Here is a 19671-nt window from a genome sequence, read left to right as displayed (position 1 = left end):
AAGGTGTCCTCAAAATTATAACCTGTTCTGGCCTAGGCTTCCTGAGAAAGCATAAAACAATCTTAGTCCCCCAAACCCCTCTTTTATTTGTACGGCTGTGAATTAGGGTCATTCAAAGTCCGCAAGGCTTCTTAAACAGTCTGTGAAGATTCTGACAGATGTCTGCTTGAGTTGCCACGGTCTTTCAGGGGAATGTTGATAAACGCCCACCTTATCCCCCTTGGAATGCTGCCAGAGACCTAATTGCCAAATGCAGAGCAAGGCCAAACTTAGCACAGAGTCAAACAGAACTTTTCAAAGCTGGAACCGACCAGATGAACTAATTGCTTCCTGCAAAAACCCACTTCCCGTTCGCTCCTCTTTTATGTCTTATGGGAGGGGACAATCATCTCCAAGCCTTACTCCCAAGTCGACCCTTTTTTCTTAATTGCTCTTGCCTTCTGGCAGCTCTGCGCATGCGCCCACTGGGAACAGCCTCCAGCTATTCCTCCGCCTTGCTGATGTCGGACTCCAGAGGCTCCGGAGGCAGCAAATAACTACCAGATGGCCTTGGCCCCCTCTCCGCCTCCGACGCAGAGCCCTCGTCCGAGCTTTCCCCAGACTCCAGGACTGGCCCATGTTCCTCCCCAACCTCCTCACTGTCCGAATCTGCTGCCAACTCTGCTGGTCACTGGCAGACCACAACATAACTTATCTACTGTTTAACCCATATTGAGCATTCAAAGTCATGTTTAATCAATCCTTCCTCTTTTTCTCTACTATAGGAAGTCCTCAACTTACAAGTTCATTTAGTGACCATTCAAAGTTACAACGGCACTGAAAAAAGCGACGTATGATCATTTTTCACACATGGCCATTGGAGCATCCCTGTGGTCGCATGATCAACATTCAGACGCTTGCAACTGGCTCATATTTACGACCGTTGGAGTGTCCAAGGGTCATGTGATCCCCTTTTGCGACCTTCTGACCAGCCAAGTCAATGGAGAATCCAGATTCACTTAATAACCGTGTCACTAGCTTAACTGCAGTGATTCGCTTAACAAGTGTGGCAAGGAAGGTCGTAAAATGGGGCAAAACTCACTTAACAAATGTCTCACTTAGGAACAGATACTATGGGTTCAATTGCGGTCGTAAGTCGAGGACTATCTGTATAACTGGAAGAGGCTCTAAACTTGAACGACATCTCCAATGACATTGTCCAGCCCCTGAGGGAGGTGGAGGGAGAGATGAAGAGGGAGGGAGTGGGAGAAAGAGTAAGAGAGAGATGGAGGGAGGGAGGGGGAGAGAGAGGGAGGGAGTGGGAGAAAGAGTAAGAGAGAGATGGAGGGAGGGAGGGGGAGAGAGAGGGAGGGAGTGGGAGAAAGAGTAAGAGAGAGATGGAGGGAGGGAGGGGGAGAGAGAGGGAGGGAGTGGGAGAAAGAGTAAGAGAGAGATGGAGGGAGGGAGAAGGGGGAGAGAGGGAATGAGGGAGTGGGAGAGGGAGGGAGAGGAAGGGAGTGGGAGAGAGAGTGGGAGAGAGGGAAAGGAAGTGAGGGAGGGAGGGGGAGAGAGATGGAGGGAGTGGGAGAAAGAGTAAGAGAGTGGGAATGAGTGAGTGGGTGAGAGGAAAAGGAAGTGAAGGAGTGAGGGAGAAGGAGGGAGGGGGGAGAGAGAGGGAATGAGGGAGTGGGAAAGGAAAGGAGAGGAAGGGAGTGGGAGAGAGAGTGGGAGAGAGGGAAAGGAAGTGAAGGAGTGAGGGAGAAGGAGGGAGGGAGGGGAGAGAGAGAAAATTGGAGAATAGCACTAATGTCTTAGGATCATCTAGACTTTTTACATGCAGGGATTTCAACCCTTCCTGGGACTTTGCGTTCACCTGTTTCATTTTTATTCCCCACATGGAGCCGCTGACATCGATGACAAACAGGATGTTTTTCGGCAAAGGGTCCAAATCATCCGGAGCAAAGTAGTGGACAAAATACCCATTGAAGATCTGGAAAACAAAGTCCCTTCCCAATGAATTTCTAAAAGAACCCTAAAACCTGGAGTTTCCTGCGGAGAAGAATCTTTCGCATATGTCTCTGTGTACGTTTCCTTCCTTCCTTCCTTCCTTCCTTCCTTCCTTCCCTCCTTTCTGCTCCCCCTCCCCCTCCTTCCTTCCCTCCCTCCTTGCTTTCTTCTCTTCCTTTCCTTCCTTCCTTCCCTCCCTCATTTCTTCCTTCCCTCCTCTCCCCTTCCTTCCTTCCCTCCCTCTCTCCTTCCTTCCCTCCTCCCCTTCCTTCCTTCCTTTCCTCCCTCCTTCCTTTCCTCCTCCCGCTCTCCTCCCTTCCTTTCCTCCCTCCCTCCTTCCCTCCCTCCTCCTCCCCTTCCTTCCTTCCTTCCTTCCCTCCCTCCCTCCTTCCTTTCTTCTCTTCCTTCCTTTCCTTCCTTCCCTCCCTCATTTCTTCCTTCCCTCCTCCCCCCTTCCTTCCTTCCTTCCCTCCCTTCTTCCTTCCTTTCCTCCTTTCTTCCTCCCTTCCCCCTCCCCTTCCTTCCTTCCCTCCCTCTCTCCTTCCTTCCCTCCTCCCCTTCCTTCCCTCCTTCCTTTCTTTCCTCCTCCCGCTCTCCTTCCTTCCTTTCCACCCTCCTTCCTTTGTTCCCCCCTCCTCCCCTACCTTCCTTTCCTCCTTCCTTCTCTCCCTCCCTCCTTCCTTTCCTCCTCCCACTATCCTTCCTTCCTTTCCTCCCTCCTTCCTTCCATCCTCCTCCCCTTCCTTCCCTCCCTCCCTCCTTTCTTCTCTTCCTTCCTTTCCTTCCTTCCCTCCCTCATTTCTTCCTTCCCTCCCTCCCCCTTCCTTCCTTCCTTTCTTCCTTCCCTCCCTTCTTCCTTCCTTTCCCTCTTTTTTCCTCCCCTTCCTTCCTTCCCTCCCTCCCTCCTTCCTTCCCTCCTCCCTTCCTTCCCTCCTCCCCCTTCCTTCCTTCCTTTCTTCCTTCCCTCCCTCCTTCCTTCCTTTCCTCCCTCTCTCCTTTCTTCCCTCCTTCCTTCCTTCTCTTCCTTCCTTTCCTTCCTTCCCTCTTCCCTTGCCTCCCTCCCTCCCTCCCCATGAATGACTTCTTCAGAAAAATTCTCAGAATGGTAGCAGAGGGACAGCACTTAAAATAACACAATGGAGGTTACACCAATGATGGGCACATTCTCCCCTCGGTCTTCCATCTCTTGGCCTATCCCTGGTGCAGATCTCCCTGGATCCTCCCTCTCCCAATCCAAGCCCTCAACACCGTCAGCAAAGTACCTCCATCTCTCCACCTTTTGCATCCCTGTTGACATCGTAAGTCACCACAAGATTTCCCTCCACAGCTGTGGTGCTGCAATTGGAGCACTTCTGCTGCTGGGCCAGGCTCGGTTTGAAGGACACGTGCGCCTTAAAGGGCAAAGAGAACAGATAAAGTGAGACATAGATTTAAGGTAAAGGTAAAGGTTCCCCTCGCACGTATGTGCTAGTCGTTCCTAACTCCAGGGGGCGATGCTCATCTCTGTTTCAAAGCCAAAGAGCCAGCCCTGTCCGAAGACGCCTCCGTGGTCATGTGGCCGGCATGACTGAACCCCAAAGGAGCACAGAACGATGTTCCCTTCCCACCAAAGGTGGTCCCTATTTTTCCACTTGCATTTTCTTAATGTGCTTTCGAACTGCTAGGTTGGCAGAAGCTGGGACAAGTCAGGGGAGCTCACTCCGTTATGCGGCGCTAGGGATTCGAACCGCTGAATTGCCGACCTTTCTGATCGACAAGCTCAGCGTCTGAGCCACTAAGTTTGGGGACTGTTCTGTATGAGTTTCAAGCAACGTTTGAGTGTGAAATCTGCATTCAGCAGACCATTTTCAATGATCTCGTCCTTCCTCCTCCAGAAGTCCCACCTATAAGATTTATGAGACCAACATTATTGATTTACGCAACAGAGGTCTGTTGTGCCTTTCAATTGTACTTCCAGCTCAGTACAATTGAAAGTCCTCACGTATACGGATAGTCCTCAACTTACAAATACAACTGAGACCAGAGCAGAATTAATGCTAAGAAAGAGATAAAGGAGTTGCACCTGGTTTTATGACTCTTTTTGCCATGTTGCTAAGCGAATCTTTGCCATTCCTAAGCGAGTCGTGTGGCTATTAAGCAAATCCAGCTTTCCCCATTGAGCCCTGGTGGCCCAGTGGTTAGACTGCAGGATTGCAGGCAAACTCCACCCACTGCCGCCAGTTTGATTCTCACTGGCTCAAGGTTGACTCAGTTTTCCATCTTTCCAAGGTCAGTAAAACGAGGAGCCAGATTGTTGGGGGGGGGGGGGATAGGTTTTAAACTGGCTAGAGAGGGCTGTAAAAGCACTGTGAAGTGGTATATAAGTCTAAGTGCTATTGCTAAGTGTTAAGGAAGGGAGGGAGGGAGCGAGGGAGGGAGGGAAGGAGGGAGGGAAGAAAGGAAAGGAAAGGAAAGGGGAGGGGAGGGAGAGTGGAAGGAAAGGAAAGTGGGGAGGAAAAAGGAAAGGAAAGGGGGAAAGAAGAAAGCAAGGGAGAAGTAAAGCAAAGGGGAGAGGAGAGAAAAGGAAAGGAAAGGAAAGGAAAGGAAAGGAAAAGGAGGGAGGGAAGGTGGAAGAAGAGAACAGGGAGGAAGGAAAGGAAAGGAAAGGGAGAGGAAAAGAAGAAAGGAAGGGAGAAGGAAAGGGGAGAGGAAAGGAAAAGGGAGGAAAGGAGGGAGGGAGGGAGGGAGGGAGGGAGGAAGGAAGGAAGGAAGGAAGGAAGGAAGATCCCCGGTGGCACAGTGGTTTGAAAGCAGTATTTTTCAAAGGGCAACCGGACATTGTTTTTCCTTGAAAATGTTTCACTTCTCATCCAAGAAGCTTCTTCAGTCCTGACTGAATACTGGAGAACGGACGGATTTCTATTCCTTGCAGTCATATGGTCGTTAGCACTCTCTTCCTGAGGCTTATTGATGCCACAAAGCTATATACATCCATCTTCCACCCTTCAGTTAGAACTGAGGAAGCTTCTTGGGTGAGAAGCGAAACGTCTTCAAGGCAAAAGAAAGTCCAGTTGCCTTTTGAAAAAAGAAACACCTTTGGGACAACCATGACCTAGATCAGGGGTGTCCAAACTTGGGAACTTTAAGACTTGTGGACTTCAACTCCCAGAATTCCCCAGCCAGCTATGCTGGCTGGGGAATTCTGGGAGTTGAAGTCCACAAGTCTTAAAGTTCCCAAGTTTGGACACCCCTGACCTAGATGATCTGAGAATCCCCAAACTCAGTCTTAAAAATCAAAGCTAACATGAAGTCTTTCTGCTCCAATTCAACCAGGAGCATCTGCGGAGTAAAGGGGAAGGAGAAAGAAAATCAAGATTGCTTGCAAACACAATCTCAATATTTTCGATCCCTCGCTGGATATCAAACCAGCTTGGATTCATAAGTAGGGATTGCTGAAAATCCTTCTCCCCTCCCCCCCCCAAGAATTATTAATTTTACCTTTTGCTTTCCTTTGTTGACTGTAGCTACATCGGTAAACTGCTCACTAAGGGTGTTAGGAACGTGGACAAAACTGATCCCCTGTGGTTCGACGATGTGGACATTAACCTACGGCCGTGGGATAGGAGAGAGATGAGAATAAAACGTCAGAAGAACAAAAAAATGACAACATCCCTATGAGATAGTATTTTTCTAAAAACAGGACTGAAGGTAAATCTCGGCCTAGAAGTCGTTGTAAGTTGTAATTTTCATTGTAAGTCATCATGGCTGCAAGCCAAGGCACCCATGTGGCCAAACTGACTTTACAACGGGAGGAAAGAAAGGAGGGAAGGAGATGGAGGGAGGGAGGAAGGAAGGAAAGGAAAGAAAGGGAGGAGGAGGAGAGGAAAGGGAGGAAGGAAGGGAGGAGAGGAAAGGGAGGGAGGGAGGAAGGAGGGAGGAGAGGAAGGAAGGAAGGAGAGGAAAGGGAGAAAGGAGAGGAAAAGGATAGGAAAGAAAGGGAGGAGGGAGGGAAGAAGAGGAAAGGGAGGGAGGAAGGGAGGGAGGAGGGAGGAGAGGAAGTAAGGAGAGGAAAGGGAGAGAGGGAGGAGAGGGAGGAAGGAGATGAAAGAAAGGGAGGAGGGAGGGAGGAGAGAGAGGAAAGGAGGGCGGGAGGAAGGAGAGGAAAGGGAGGGAGGGAGGAAGGAGGAGAGGGAGGAAGGAAGGAGAGGAAAAGGAGAGGAAAGAAAGGGAGGAGGTAGGGAGGAGAGGAAAGGGAGGGAGGAAAGAAGAGGAAAGGGGGGGGAGGAGGGAGTAGAGGAAGGAAGGAGAGGAAAGGGAGAGAGGGAGGAGAGGAAGGAAGGAGAGGAAAGGGAGGGAGGGAGGAGAGGAAGGAAGGAGAGGAAAGGGAGGGAGGGAGGATGGAGAGGGAAGGGAGGAGGAGGAGGGAAGGAGGGATGAAGGAAGGAAAGAAGTCACATTCCAACTTCCATTATTCCACTCATTTCTTCTTTTTTACCTCCAAATCTTTGGCCAGCCTCCCTGGGTGCAGAGGGATGATATGTTCATAAGTGGATAATTTTCTCCGGATAGATTCTTGATAGTGAATTTCAAACTGGACTTTGGTTCCACTTGGGACGTTGAGTTCGGCTTTGAAGTTCTCCATGTCAAAAGCATTGCTCCTGCGTTAATTACACAAACGGTCACCCTTATTGAAAGAAAAACAACAAACTACCCCCCGTTGGCTGCAACTGAGTGACGAGATTAAAGGGGAATACTCTGAATACATATAATCCTCGACTTGCAACAGTTTCCTTAGTGAACCACTCGAAGTTATGACGCCACTGAAAAAAGTGACTTATGACCGCTCTTCACACTTACGACCGTTGCAGCATCCCCATGGTCACGACATCAAAATTCAGACACTTGGCAACTGGTTTGTACTTACGACGGTGGCAGTGCCCCCCCCCCCCGGGGTCACGCGATCCTGTTTTGTGACCAGCAAAATCAAGGGGGAAGCCAGATTCACTTAACAACCGTGTTCCTAATTTAACAACTGCAGTGTGATTTGCTTAACAACGGTAGCAAGAAAAGTTGTAAACTGGGCAAAACTCACCTAACAAACTGTCTCACTTAGGAACATCGTTTTGGGGGGCTCAATTGTGGTCATACGTCGAGGATTATCCGATTGTCCAGGCTTTAAAATAGCCAGAGGTGCTTTCCTGACTCTGCCCTCTCCAGAGCCCCATGGCAGGACAAAGGGAACGGAGGAGAGTCTGGTCACTGCAACCAGGGTTACCTACCTGAGGATGGCAGCAGCTTTGCCCTTGGCCCTCGCCTCGGCATACTGCGTTCGAGCGGCCGATTTTTCCTTGATTGAACTAGTAAATGTGATACCGTTGATGTTCCTGTAGAACAGGAAAGAAGCAGAAGCAGCACTCACAACCAGTCACATGTGAGATGGGCATTTATAAGAACAGAACAGAACAAGGAATGGAATTAGGAATGGAATGGAAGGGAAGGGAAGGAACGGAACAGAACAGAACAGAACAGAACAATATAGAATAGAACAGAACTGAACTGAACGGAATGGAATGGAACGGAAGGGAACAGGAACAGGAACGGAACGGAACAGAACAATATAGGATAGAACAGAACAGAATGGAATGGAATGGAGCGGAATGGGAATGGAACAGAACAATATAGAACAGAACGGAAGGGAATGGAAGGGAAGGGAAGGAAACAGGAACAGGAACGGAACGAACAGAACAATATAGAACAGAACAGAATGGAATGGAATGGAGCGGAATGGGAATGGAACAGAACAATATAGAACAGAACGGAAGGGAATGGAAGGGAAGGGAAGGAAACAGGAACAGGAACGGAACGAACAGAACAATATAGGACAGAACAGAATGGAATGGAATGGAATTAGAACAGAATGGGAATGGAACAGAACAATATAGAACAGAACGGAAGGGAAGGGAAGGGAAGGAAACAGGAACAGGAACGGAACGAACAGAACAATATAGGACAGAACAGAATGGAATGGAATGGAATGAGAACAGAATGGGAATGGAACAGAACAATATAGAACAGAATAGAACAGAACGCAATGCAATGCAATGCCATACAATAGGAGGTCTATATATATCTTCTGTATATATAAAAGTGAAAACCACTCACACTGTGATCACGAAATCTCCAGAACTGTAAAGCCTACAAACTTGAAATTTGGCACTTATGTTCCTCTTGGCCTCTAGGTGCTTGGTAAGAAAGGATTTTTCGAAATGACCATCAGATCATTAGTATTTCTTATATTATTACTAACACGCTCTGGTGCTAAGGAGTTAGGCATTCTACTCCCCCTCCCAACCTGAAAATAACTCTGTTCCAACTCCCACTTGGACGTGGGCGAGGCCAGCGCATGACTCATCTGGCCTGCAGGCTGGGAGTTTGGAGAGGAGCCCAAAGGAGAGAAGGGGATAAGATAGGAGAGGTTTCTATGGGGCCAGCCTGAGGGAGAGAAGGGAAGAGGAGAAGACTCTGTGGGCAAGCCTGAGGGAGAGAAGGGGAGAGGACTCTGTGGGACCAGCCTGAGGGAGAGAAGGGGAGAGGAGAGGAGAGGCTTCTTTGGGGCAAGCCTGAGGGAGAGAAGGGGAGAGGAGAGGTTTCTGTGGGGCCAGCCTGAGGGAGAGAAGGGGAGAGGACTCTGTGGGACCAGCCTGAGGGAGAGAAGGGGAGAGGAGAAGCTTCTTTGGGGCCAGCCTGAGAAAGAGAAGGAGAGAGGAGAAGCCGCTGGTAACTACTCATTAATTTTCAAGCTGTTAGTGTCGATTTATCAAGCCCAATCACATAGTTTCGTAGCGGAGCATGGGTATTCAGCTAGTAGAACATATAATCTAGTAATGTTTCCTGTATGGTCAACCTATCAATCTTGCAAGTTGGAAAGCACCGATTTCCAACCCGCTTAGCCTAGGATGAACCCATTCAGCCTAGGAAAAAATGAAATGGGCGGAACTAGTTTCCCTCCAACTTACATAGTAAAATTGTGGATAAAGGCCTCTTTGGGGACCTGGACATCGAAGACCAGATTCTGCGAGCGCTTGGCTCTGTTTTCCACTTTGGTCTGGACCATCGTGTTGGCCATGCGGGACGTGATGGTGGACTGGATCTTGTAGCTGTGGAGGATGATTTTGTCATCACCGAGAAGCTGAAATGATGAAAACAAGTCAGGGAGGATCAACAAAGGAAGAGCAGGGATTCCATATATGGTCCCAGGAACATCCCTATCCTGGCCATTTTATTGTTGACCTGATTAAAGTTGAGATCCAACCAGAGGGAGATTGTAGAACAAGTCACGGTGACATAACTGCCTTGACTTGCTTTGAAAGCTTTTCTCCGTTGTCATTTCGGCATCCCGTGACAACATTGCACAATAAAAGACACCAGGTTAATAATATTCTAATTTCCCTCTTGGACAGCAAAAACAAGAAGCCTTAAGCAAACGGTGGGATTGATCTCCTGCTAATGGTTAACTGGGAAGAAGGAGAAGAGGACAAAAACCAACATGAAAACTCACCAATTCTTCCTCATCTTCAGAGTCGGAGGTGCTTCTCTGGAAAGAAAAGAAGCTGGTTTAGACAAACCATGATGGGGCCGTGAACAACCTTGTTATTTGGACCCCTTTGAGCGACGGATTAAACAATTCAACCCCTACGGCGTTCAAACATGGTTATCAAAATATTTCAGAAATAACTCGCATGTTAGCAGAGCGCTTTGAACTTTAACTTCGCTGGCGTTGACCCTGTTAACCATTTTTCTCTCTCTCAGATATGTACAGGTAATCCTCGACTTATCACAGTTCGTTTAGGGACCACTCAAAGTTACAACGGCATTGGAAAAAAAAGTGACTTAGGACTATTTTTCACCCTTACGACTGTGGCAGCCTCCCCATAGCCACGTGATTTACATTTGGATGCTTGACAGCTGGTTCGTATTTATGACGGTTGCCGTGTCCTGGGGGATCATGTGTGATCCCCTTTTGCGACTTTCAGACGAGCAAAGTCAATGGGGAAGCCAGATTCACTTAACAACCATGTTACTTACTTAAGAACTGCAGTGATTCCTCTTAACAAAGTCGTAAAATGGGGCAAAATTCATTTAAGAAATTTCTCATGTAACAACATGAATGGAATAGAATAGAATAACAGAGTTGGAAGGGACCTTGGAGGGCTTCTAGTCCAACCCCCTGCAGGAAACCTTATACTGTTTCAGACAAATGGCTATCCAACATCTTCTTAAAGACTTCCAGTGTTGGGGCATTCACAACTTCTGGAGGCAAGTTGTTCCATTGATTAATTATTCTCACTGCCAGGAAATGTTTCCTTAGTTCTAAGTTGCTTCTCTCCTTGATTAGTTTCCACCCATTGCTTCTTGTTCTACCCTCAGGTGCCTTGGAGAATAGCTTGACTCTCTCTTCTTTGTGGCAACCCCTGAGATATTAGTACACTGCTATCATGTCTCCCCTGGTCCTTCTTTTAATTAAACTAGACATACCCAGTTCCTGCAACCGTTCTTCATATGTTTTAGTCTCCAGTCCCCTAATCCTCTTTGTTGCTCTTCTCTGCACTCTTTCTAGAGTCTCCACATCTTTTTTACATCGTGGCGACCAAAACTGGATGCAGTATTCCAAGTGTGGCCTTACCAAGGCATTATAAACAAGGCGTTATAAACAAGGCATTATAATAATCGTATTACTACTAAAGCTTAACATGATCTTGATTCTATCTCTACATCTAGGATTGCATTGGGTTTTTTTTGGCAGCTGCAGCACACTGCTGGCTCATATTTAAGTGATTGTCCAGCAGGACTCCAAGATCTCAAGAAAGGCCATAAAATGGGATAAAATTCCCTTAACACTTTTTCACTTAGCGACAGAAATTTGGGGCTCAATTGTGGTCGTGAGTCGAGGATTCTCTGTAGTTGATTGATTGGAGAGTGCGGGCTCCTGCATGAGGTAATCTACATTATGATTGGTTGTCGGGTGAGAAGAGGGAGTTTCCCCTTTTCCCTGCCTTTTTTCTTCTGTGTGCTCTGAGATTTAGCTGATAATTTACCTCATGATGTAGTAATGTGCCTGGTTATCTTGTTTGCCTTAAATATAAATGTAAAATATAATTCACTTAACAAATAGTTGGCAGTCACCATCTGCAGTGACCGTGGAGCCCAAGAAAATAAAATCTGTCAATATATAGATGGCTCTATTGTATATACAGAACAGTAAGCTACTTGTATATAAAAGGGAGGAAATCTCACACACACTTGCATTGATGATGTTATCTACTGTGTTACCCTCAAAATAAGACAGGGTCTTATTTTTTTTGACCCCCGAAATAAGCGCTTGGCCTTATTTTCAGGGAAGTCTTATTATTTTTTTCCCCAATCAAATTTGTATTTTTTATATTCTTTATACATATCAATGCGCGAATGGTGTGGTAAATGGTTAACATACATTTCAGTACACATAGACATAGTCTTATTATTCCTCAATATTACATTTCATTTCCATGGTTTCCTATTATTTATACAGGTCTTTTATTATCACCCTTCCTTTCTGAACCATCTTTCTGTCCTTTTGTATATCTTAACGTATTAATCTAGATTTATTATTTTTCCTCACCATTTTCTCTCCCTATTTTAACTCCCCCCCACTTTCATATCGCTATAATATTCAGAGACGTGTTTTGTTGTTCATATTTCCATAGTTATGTCAACGTTCCATCCTTCATTCTTCCATTTTTCAATATCTCCTTATATACAGTTTTAATATCAATCACGATCATTTATACAATCAGCGTATTTCTATTCATGTTCTTTCCAGATCTTTAATCCATATAATTCTACTATTAATACACATGTTTAGATTAATATATATATTTATATATTTCCTTAATTGCCCATTAAGTTCTCATGGGAGGTCTTATTATTTTTGAGGTGCAGGAGGCCCCTTAACCTTGGCCCACAGTCTGTGGCCCGCGGCCCAGCTGATCCAGAGAGGGCCAGAAGTTCTGTCTCTGTTTCTGGCACACACTTGCCAGCCCTAGCGTCATTGGGCCTGCCGCTCTTTTTGCAGCCGCCACTAAGAGAAAGGGCGTGGTAGCTAGAGTTTGCGGGAGCAGCCCCTGCAAGGCCGTTTCACGCGGATGGCAGGTGCATGTGGGGCATGGGTTGCCTGTTTCCTCCCTCCCATGAAATGGTGGGGACCGGTTACACATGCATTTATTATTTATTTATTTATTTATTTATTTATTTATTTATTTATTTATTTATTCATTCATTTATTTATTTATTTATTTATTTATTTATTTATTATTTATTATTTATTTATTTATTTATTTATTATTTATTATTTATTATTTATTATTTATTATTTATTATTTATTATTTATTTATTTATTTATTTATTTATTTATTTATTTATTTAATAGTATTTCTTAAATTTTCAACATTTAAAAGACAAAACACAAATTTACACTTGTAACAGCTTTTCCATATTTTCCGTAACAATTCTATTGACAAAATTTTTTATTTCTATATCATTATCCTAAGTCCGGGATGGCGAACCTGTCAGGGCATGCACACGCTGGCCAGCTGACTTTAGCCTTTTTTTAGGCCGTTTTTCTTCCTCCCCAGGCTCCAGAGGCTTTACAAGAGCCTGGGGAGGGTGAAAACAGCATCTCCCGCCCCTCCAGAGGCCCTCTGGAGTCTTCAGGAGCTTCCCTGAAGCCTCTGGAGTGCAAAAAACCAGCCCTACGGGCAAACCAGAAGTTCAGCAACGGACTTCCGGTTTGCTTGTAGGGCCGTTTTTAGTCCTCCGGAGGCTTCAGGGACCTTCAGGAGGCTTCCCTGAAGGCTCCGGAGGACTAAAAACTCCTCTATGAGCAAACCGGAAGTCCTGAAGCCTCCGGAGGGCCTCGGGGGGGGGGCAGGGGAGGCTGTTTTCACCCTCCCCAGGCTTTTATAAAGCCTCTGGAGCCTGGGGAGGGCGAAAAAAGCATGCAAAAATGGGAGGGTGTTGCGCTGCTCATGAGCGCATGCGCCCTGGGATTGAGCATTGCATTATGGGTGCGGCAGGCCCATGTGCGACCCCCCTGTGCTCCCCCTCTTTTGGCACACGACCAAAAAAGGTTCGCCATCACTGTCCTAAGTTATATCCTTATTTAGATACTCTCTATACATTTATATAGTTACCCTTTATGGCTTAAGTTTGGCATTGACTCTCAAGCCAGGAATACCATCTATTCCAAATTCGATAGTCCTCTGTTTCTTCCCTCTCCTTCATTCCCATAGGAAGTCTATCCATTTCTGCACATTCATAGATTCTCCTTCTTATAATTGGGTCTGGAGGAATATCTGTTTGCTTCCAGTTCTGTGCTAGTATGATTCTACTTGCAGTTAATATGTGTAATATTATGTATTGTAATTTTTTTCTCCATTTTCCCATCCAAGGTTCCCAGGAGAAGCAATTCCAGCTTCAGCCCTATCCTTTGCTCAGTTATCTCTTCCAGCCATGTGCATTTAAATATTTTAGGGGAGGGCTTATTTGGGGGGGGGAAGGGTTATATTTTAGCACATGTGCTCAAAAGCCCGATTGGGCTTATTATCCAGGGAGGTCTTATTTTTGGGTAGTTGGGTCGTGAAACATCTACAAGCCAACCACCAACCTCAGAGGGCATCAAGAGCTCCAGACTTCCTTTTTTTTTTTAAAGAATTTCATTGGCTTTTGAACATTTATGGGAAAAGGTAAGGGGATACATAGAAAATTTTGGCAGCTCCCACGCTAATGGTAGAAATCCATCCAAATCTCACAATTTTTACAATATTAAAAACAGGATATAAAAGATAAGCAAAAAAAAAACCAGAGTCTTATTCTATATTGTGTCAACCATGTGTTCAATCATTTTTCCTTGGTCACTTTCTAGAATATCAACAACTACTAATATTTCAAATACTTTTATTTTTGTGACCTGAGCCTTTTCGATATCGCTCCTTCCTCCCTGTCCCCAGAAGGAGCCACAGCCCCCTCCCCCTCCTTCATATCTTGTACCTTGCTACTCTTTTCACTACCTTCGTTGTGTTCGTCCTCTAGGAGGGAGAAATGCTTTTTAATGAAGGCTTCGCCCTCCTGCACTCCAGCTCGAGACTTTCTGACTACCAGGAAAATGATATGGATGTGTCCATACAGTTCGCAGGAGTTAAGTTTGATTCAAGAAAAATGAATGTGGTTGGTAACCACACCTCTCTCAATCCCTCCCCCTCCCTCCAGTTTACAGGTAACAACTGCAGTGAATCACTTAACAAGAAGTGGCAAGAAAGCTCAATTGTGGTCGCCAGTGGAAGACTACCTAGGACAGTGGTCGGCAAGCCGCGGCTCGCGAGCCACAAGCGGCTCTTTACACACTTTAATCCGGCTCTTCTGTGTGCCGGGTGCCCGCTCCCCTCCCTCCTCTCGGGCACTTCAAAACAAGCGCCCCTTTCCCTTTTTTCTTTTCGATCCACAATGATTAGGGAGGATCCTGAAGTCGGGCGGGGACGAGAAGTGAGGAGGCAGAAAAAGAAACGGAGGCTAAGGAGCTTCCCCCCCGCCCCCTCCCAGCAAAAATCTAACCGGGGAGCCGGGCGGGCAGTAACAAATTAGCCGATCACGCGGTGTGATCGGCTAATTTGCTACAGCCCGCCCGGCTCCCCGCTTAGATTTTTGCTGGGAGGGGGCGGGGGGGGGGGGAAGCTCCTTGGCCTCCGTCTCTTTTTCTCCCTCCTCGCTTCTTGGGACTCCACCAATGGGGGAGCAAGGCCCGCCCAGCGCCAGGCTTTGGGCTAACACAAAGTTGGCTGTTTTAAGACTGGTGGACTTCAATTCTCAGAATTCTGGGAGTTGAAGTCCACCACTCTTAAGAGCCAATTTTGCATATCCCTGGGCTAATATGATTGATGCCCTTGGTGGACTTCAATTCTCAGAATTCTGGGAGTTGGAGTCCACAAGTCTTCAAGCTGTCAGGTTTGAAGACCCTGGGTTTTTTTTTCTAAAGGGTTGGGGGTGCGAGGGTCTTGCAACTTGACAGCTTTAAGACTTGCATGCTTCAAATGCCAGAGTTTATTGAAACTAAAAACAGTGTACCATCCTATGTATTTTCGGTTTTAAAAATGTGGCTCTCAAAATAAATTTCAATCGTGGTTTTGGCGAGATTTGGCTCAGTTGAAAAAAAAGGTTGCCCACCACTGACCTAGGACAACTTCCAACCAATGCATTGGTCTAATTCCATGTGCCACCTTTTATTTTATAGGAATGGTGCAGAAGCTGACATTTGTGAGAAAGTATGTGGCTGTTCTGTTTGCAAAACTATAAAGTAAATTCATCGGTACCTGAAATCTGCCCCTTCGCAGCTGGGGGCTTAAGATGAAGCCCCTCGTCTCCCAGTCAAACAATTCTGTCAGTTTCTAGAAGGAAAACCATGGAGAAGATCAGAAAAAGGGGAACCACAAACAGGATTATCAAATCAAATTGAAAACAAATGTCCCATCATTATTGGGAGCAATGCAGAATGCTTAAGCGCTGTATGCTTAAGAGCACAACATACAATATTTGTTTATTTTGCCCTTGGACTGCTTGCCTTCAGAGGTTTTGGCTGCTCTTATCCCTGGAGGTTTATAGGAGATTGGACATTTGTCCAGAATAGTATAGGATCTTCTGCTTGAGCAGGGGGTTGGACTAGAAGACCTCCAAGGTCCCTTCCAACTCTGTTATTCTGTTATAGACTTTCTCTTTGGCAGATGAGACACAACCAGTTTCTGAAATTGTTCATTGTACGTTTTATCTTCCAATCCCCTAATCATCTTCATTGCTCTTCTCTGCACTCTTTCCAGAATCTCAACATCTTTTTTATATTCTGGCAACCAAAACTGGATGCAACATTCTAAATGTGGTCTCACCAAGGCCTTATAAAGTGGTACTGACATTTTTTGTGATCTTGATCTTGCTGATCCCTATCTTGACTCTCTGGTCTCTGTTAGGGTGTCCTGATTTTGGGGTACACAAAGTTGTGTTAAGCAAAGATACTAATTAAGCTCTCCAACTTAGTTCTCTCTTTCTTTCTCACATCATTGGTAGATGGGAAAGCATCCACTGAGCTTGGCAGTGACAAATAGCTGGACACACAGATTATTTTTCAAGGAGACATTAACCAGGTAAAGTAAAACTTAAAAGATGCAATAAGAATGGAATGGAGTAGAGTAGAGTAGAGTAGAGTAGAGTAGAGTAGAGTAGAGTAGAATAGAAGACTAGGAATAGACTAGGAATAGAAAGGAAAGGGAAGGGAAGGGAAGGGATGGGATGGGATAGGTTAATCTGGCCAAGTGTGATTAGACACACAAGGAATTTGTCTCTGCTGCAAAAGCTTTCGGTGAATGTGCAAAACAGAGTAATAATGATCATAACAATTTATCAATAGGAGTAGGTAACAGCAAAGGTGAGAAGGCTAATAGTAATATAGCACTACTATATGAGTAAATATCATTAGACACAAGACAGTGATGTGAAAATTAGATGTTCAACAGAGTGATGGCATGAGGGAAACAAGTCCCTGTGTCTAGTTGTTTTGGTATGCAATATTCTGTAGCAGCTTCCCAACGGGAGGAGTTGAAACACTTTATGTCCATGATATGGGAGGATCTGCAGATATTTTCTCAGCCCTCCTTCTGATTATGCAGTATACAGATCCTGAATGGATGGCAGGCTGCTTGCAATAGGTTTCTCTGCAGTCCTAACTATCCGTTGAAGTCTGTGCCTGTCCTGTTTGGTTGCTGGGTCAAACTATACAGTTATGGAGCTACAAATGATGGACTCAAGAATTCATCTTCATAACTCTGCAGTAAACCACATGGTTAGTGTTAACCTCACTCGAATGGAGTTTTGTGTATATGTGTGTGGTTTAGCATGTTTCCAGAATAACAGAATATAAGAGCTAGAAGGGAGCTTGGAGATCCTCTAGTCCGACAGTTTTACCATAGCAGAAATCCACAGCAACAATCCCCATCTTACAACATTTGTCCTATTTAGTCAGCTGATTACTGTACGCTTGGCGTATCTAGAAAAAGCCTACAATATATTGTATTCCACAAAATATTTCCAATGGGATAGTGACTTGATTCACCTGTTAAATAAAACCATGGCATATTTAGAAATCTTGTAGAGAATACATGCAATCCTCAACTAAGAACAGCTCACTTAATGACCATTGGAAGTTACAATTTCACCAGAAAGAGAGAGAGATTTATGACTGGTCCTCACATTTACAACTATGCACACTGGGAGCATATGCACCAAAGACAGATTCCTTGTCTGTTGGCCAATAAAGCTATTCTATTCTATTCTATTCTATTCTATTCTATTCTATTCTATTCACAGCATTCCCCACTGTCATGGGATCAAAATTTGGACACTTGGCAAGCAACACACATTTTACAAGTGTTGCAATGTCCGGCTGTCATCTAATCGCCAGTTGTGACCAGCCCAGCTGGCTTCTGGCAAGCCAAGTCAACAGGGAAGTCAGATTCACTTAACAACTGGGTGACTCACTTAACAACTGCAGGGATTCACTTAACAACTGTGGCAAGAAAGGTCGCAAAATCGGGCAAAACTCGCTTAACAACTATGTGGGAACAGAAACTTTGGGTTCGATTGTGCTTGTAAGTTGAGCACTGCCTGTATTGCGTTGGTACAAGCCCCTTCAACATTGTAGGGCTTCCTTTTAGAAGGCAAGGATCTCTTCTCGCACCTGAATTTTTCCATTAATCAATATTAGCATTGAAAGTTATATGGAGATCGTTTCTACAAGAGCATGCAGGACGAGGAATAACAAAGACAGTTCAATCTTCGTTTAAGGTAAAGGTTCCCCTTGCACATACGTGCTAGTCAACTCTGTTTCAAAGCCAAAGAGCCTGTGCTGTCCAAAGACGTCTCCGTGGTCATGTGGCCGGTGTGACTCAACGCCGAAGGTGCAAGGAGCGCTGTTATCTTCCCACCAAAGGTGGTTCCTATTTTTCTACTTGAATTTTTTACGTCCTTTCAAACTGCTAGGTTGGCAGAAGCTGGGACAAGTAACAGGAGCTCACTCCGTTATGCGGCGCTAGGGATTCGAACCGCTGAATTGCCGACCTTTCTGATCGACAAGCTCAGCATCTTAGCCCCTGCGCCACCATGTCTTCATTTAGCCAATTATATTAACTTCAACTCGCTGTAGACACGCAAGGTTGATTGCCCAGGATTGAAAACTCTTACCTCTGTGTCTTCTTCCACAACAAAGTCAAAACTCTCGATTTCCGTCACAATCAGCAACTGCAGCACCACAAAACAAGCAATAAGAAGCTTCATTTTCTTCCTCCTTCACCTTCCGGAGAACAGGGAAAATTTAATACGTCCAGTCCAACAACATACAGAACCGAGGATGGGCTTTTTCCCGGGATAGATCCAAGTTCAAAGAACTGTGAGGGTGCTCTTGTGGGAAAAAAGGCAAACCACAAATCCTCTTGGTTGTGTAGTGTTTTGCAGGCTCTTTAGCAAGTCGAACCTTGTTTGGGCAAACGCAAATATTTGCCCAGCAATGCAGGTGAGGCCACGGGTCAGGGGCTGTGCAAAGGCCCAAGTCTCTTGATAATGGCTTCAGAATAACAAAATAACAGAGTTGGAAGGGGATCTTGGAGGTCTTCTAGTCCAACCCCCTGCTCAAGCAGGAGACCCAATCCCATTTCAGATCAATGGTTGTCCAATCTCTTCTTTAAAACCTCCAGTGTTGGAGCATTCACCACTTCTGGAGGCAAGCTGTTCCACTGGTTAATTGTTCTGCCAGGAAATTTCTCCTTACTTCTAGGTTGCTTCTCTCCTTGATTAGTTTCCATCCGTCGCTTCTTCAGATGTGTTGGAGAGTAGGTGGACCCCCTGTTCTTTGTGGCAACCCCTCAAATATTGGAACACTGGTATCAGGTCACCCCTAGTTTTTCTTACGCTACAGACCTACCCCATTCCTGCCATCGTTCGTCATGTGTTTATCCTCCAGACCTCTAATCATCTTTCTTACTCATCTTTCTTACTGGATAGGCTCTTCCTCTTCCCCATTCTTCACCCCACTTGGCTTTGCCCTAGACGGCTGGGCTGAGGAGCTTTAAAAACCATGGAGAAAAAGATCTGATGCCGTCAGAAAAGAACAGGCCACGAAGATCTGCAGCAGTTCTGTGGATTAGAGAAGCTGGTCTGACAATACTATGGACCAGGAATGGGGCAGAAGATGCTGGATTATGAGATTGGAGGTCCAATTCCTAGCCCCAGTTTAGCCAGAGGGGGCTATGGACCAATTGTTATGGCCCACCAGCAGCCAGCAGAGCTAGCAGCAGATTCGGACAGTGAGGAGGTTGGGGAGGAACCTGGGCCAGTCCTGGAGTCTGGGGTAGGGTTTGATGAGGGCTCTGCGTCGGAGGCAGAGAAGGGGCCAGAGCCATATCCCAGTTATCAGCTGCCTTCAGAGTCAGACATCAGTGGGGCAGAAGAACAGCTGGAGCCTGTTCCCAGTGTGTGCAAGCGCAGAGTTGCCAGACGAAGGGAACAGCTAACAGGGGTCGACTTGGGAGTAAGGCCACAGGTGGACGATGAATGGCCCCTCCCAGAGGAAATAAAAG

The 19671-nt window shown here is 45.9% G+C and overlaps 1 protein-coding gene across 1 annotated transcript in view; it reads right to left on the bottom strand.

Annotated features, from left to right (window-relative positions):
* ITIH2 (inter-alpha-trypsin inhibitor heavy chain 2) overlaps positions 1–18583 on the bottom strand; it is a 31242-nt gene extending 12659 nt beyond the window's left edge. Inside the window, exons 1-9 of the mRNA XM_081958695.1 lie at positions 18281–18583; positions 15367–15441; positions 9524–9559; positions 8982–9154; positions 7245–7349; positions 6461–6623; positions 5464–5571; positions 3249–3377; positions 1853–1969 (exon numbers count right to left, since the gene is read on the bottom strand). Of these exons, the coding sequence (XP_081814821.1) occupies positions 1853–1969; positions 3249–3377; positions 5464–5571; positions 6461–6623; positions 7245–7349; positions 8982–9154; positions 9524–9559; positions 15367–15441; positions 18281–18373 (999 nt within the window). The 5' untranslated portion in view covers positions 18374–18583. The remainder of the gene's footprint in view (positions 1–1852; positions 1970–3248; positions 3378–5463; positions 5572–6460; positions 6624–7244; positions 7350–8981; positions 9155–9523; positions 9560–15366; positions 15442–18280) is intronic.
* Positions 18584–19671: the final 1088 nt, after the last annotated feature.

This window comes from Natrix helvetica, assembly GCF_964273705.1.
Source record: "Natrix helvetica genome assembly, chromosome: 6".
Classification (NCBI taxonomy): domain Eukaryota; kingdom Metazoa; phylum Chordata; class Lepidosauria; order Squamata; family Natricidae; genus Natrix; species Natrix helvetica.
The sequence above is the reverse complement of the archived record's forward strand: the minus strand, read 5'-3'. Positions and strand labels throughout refer to the sequence as shown.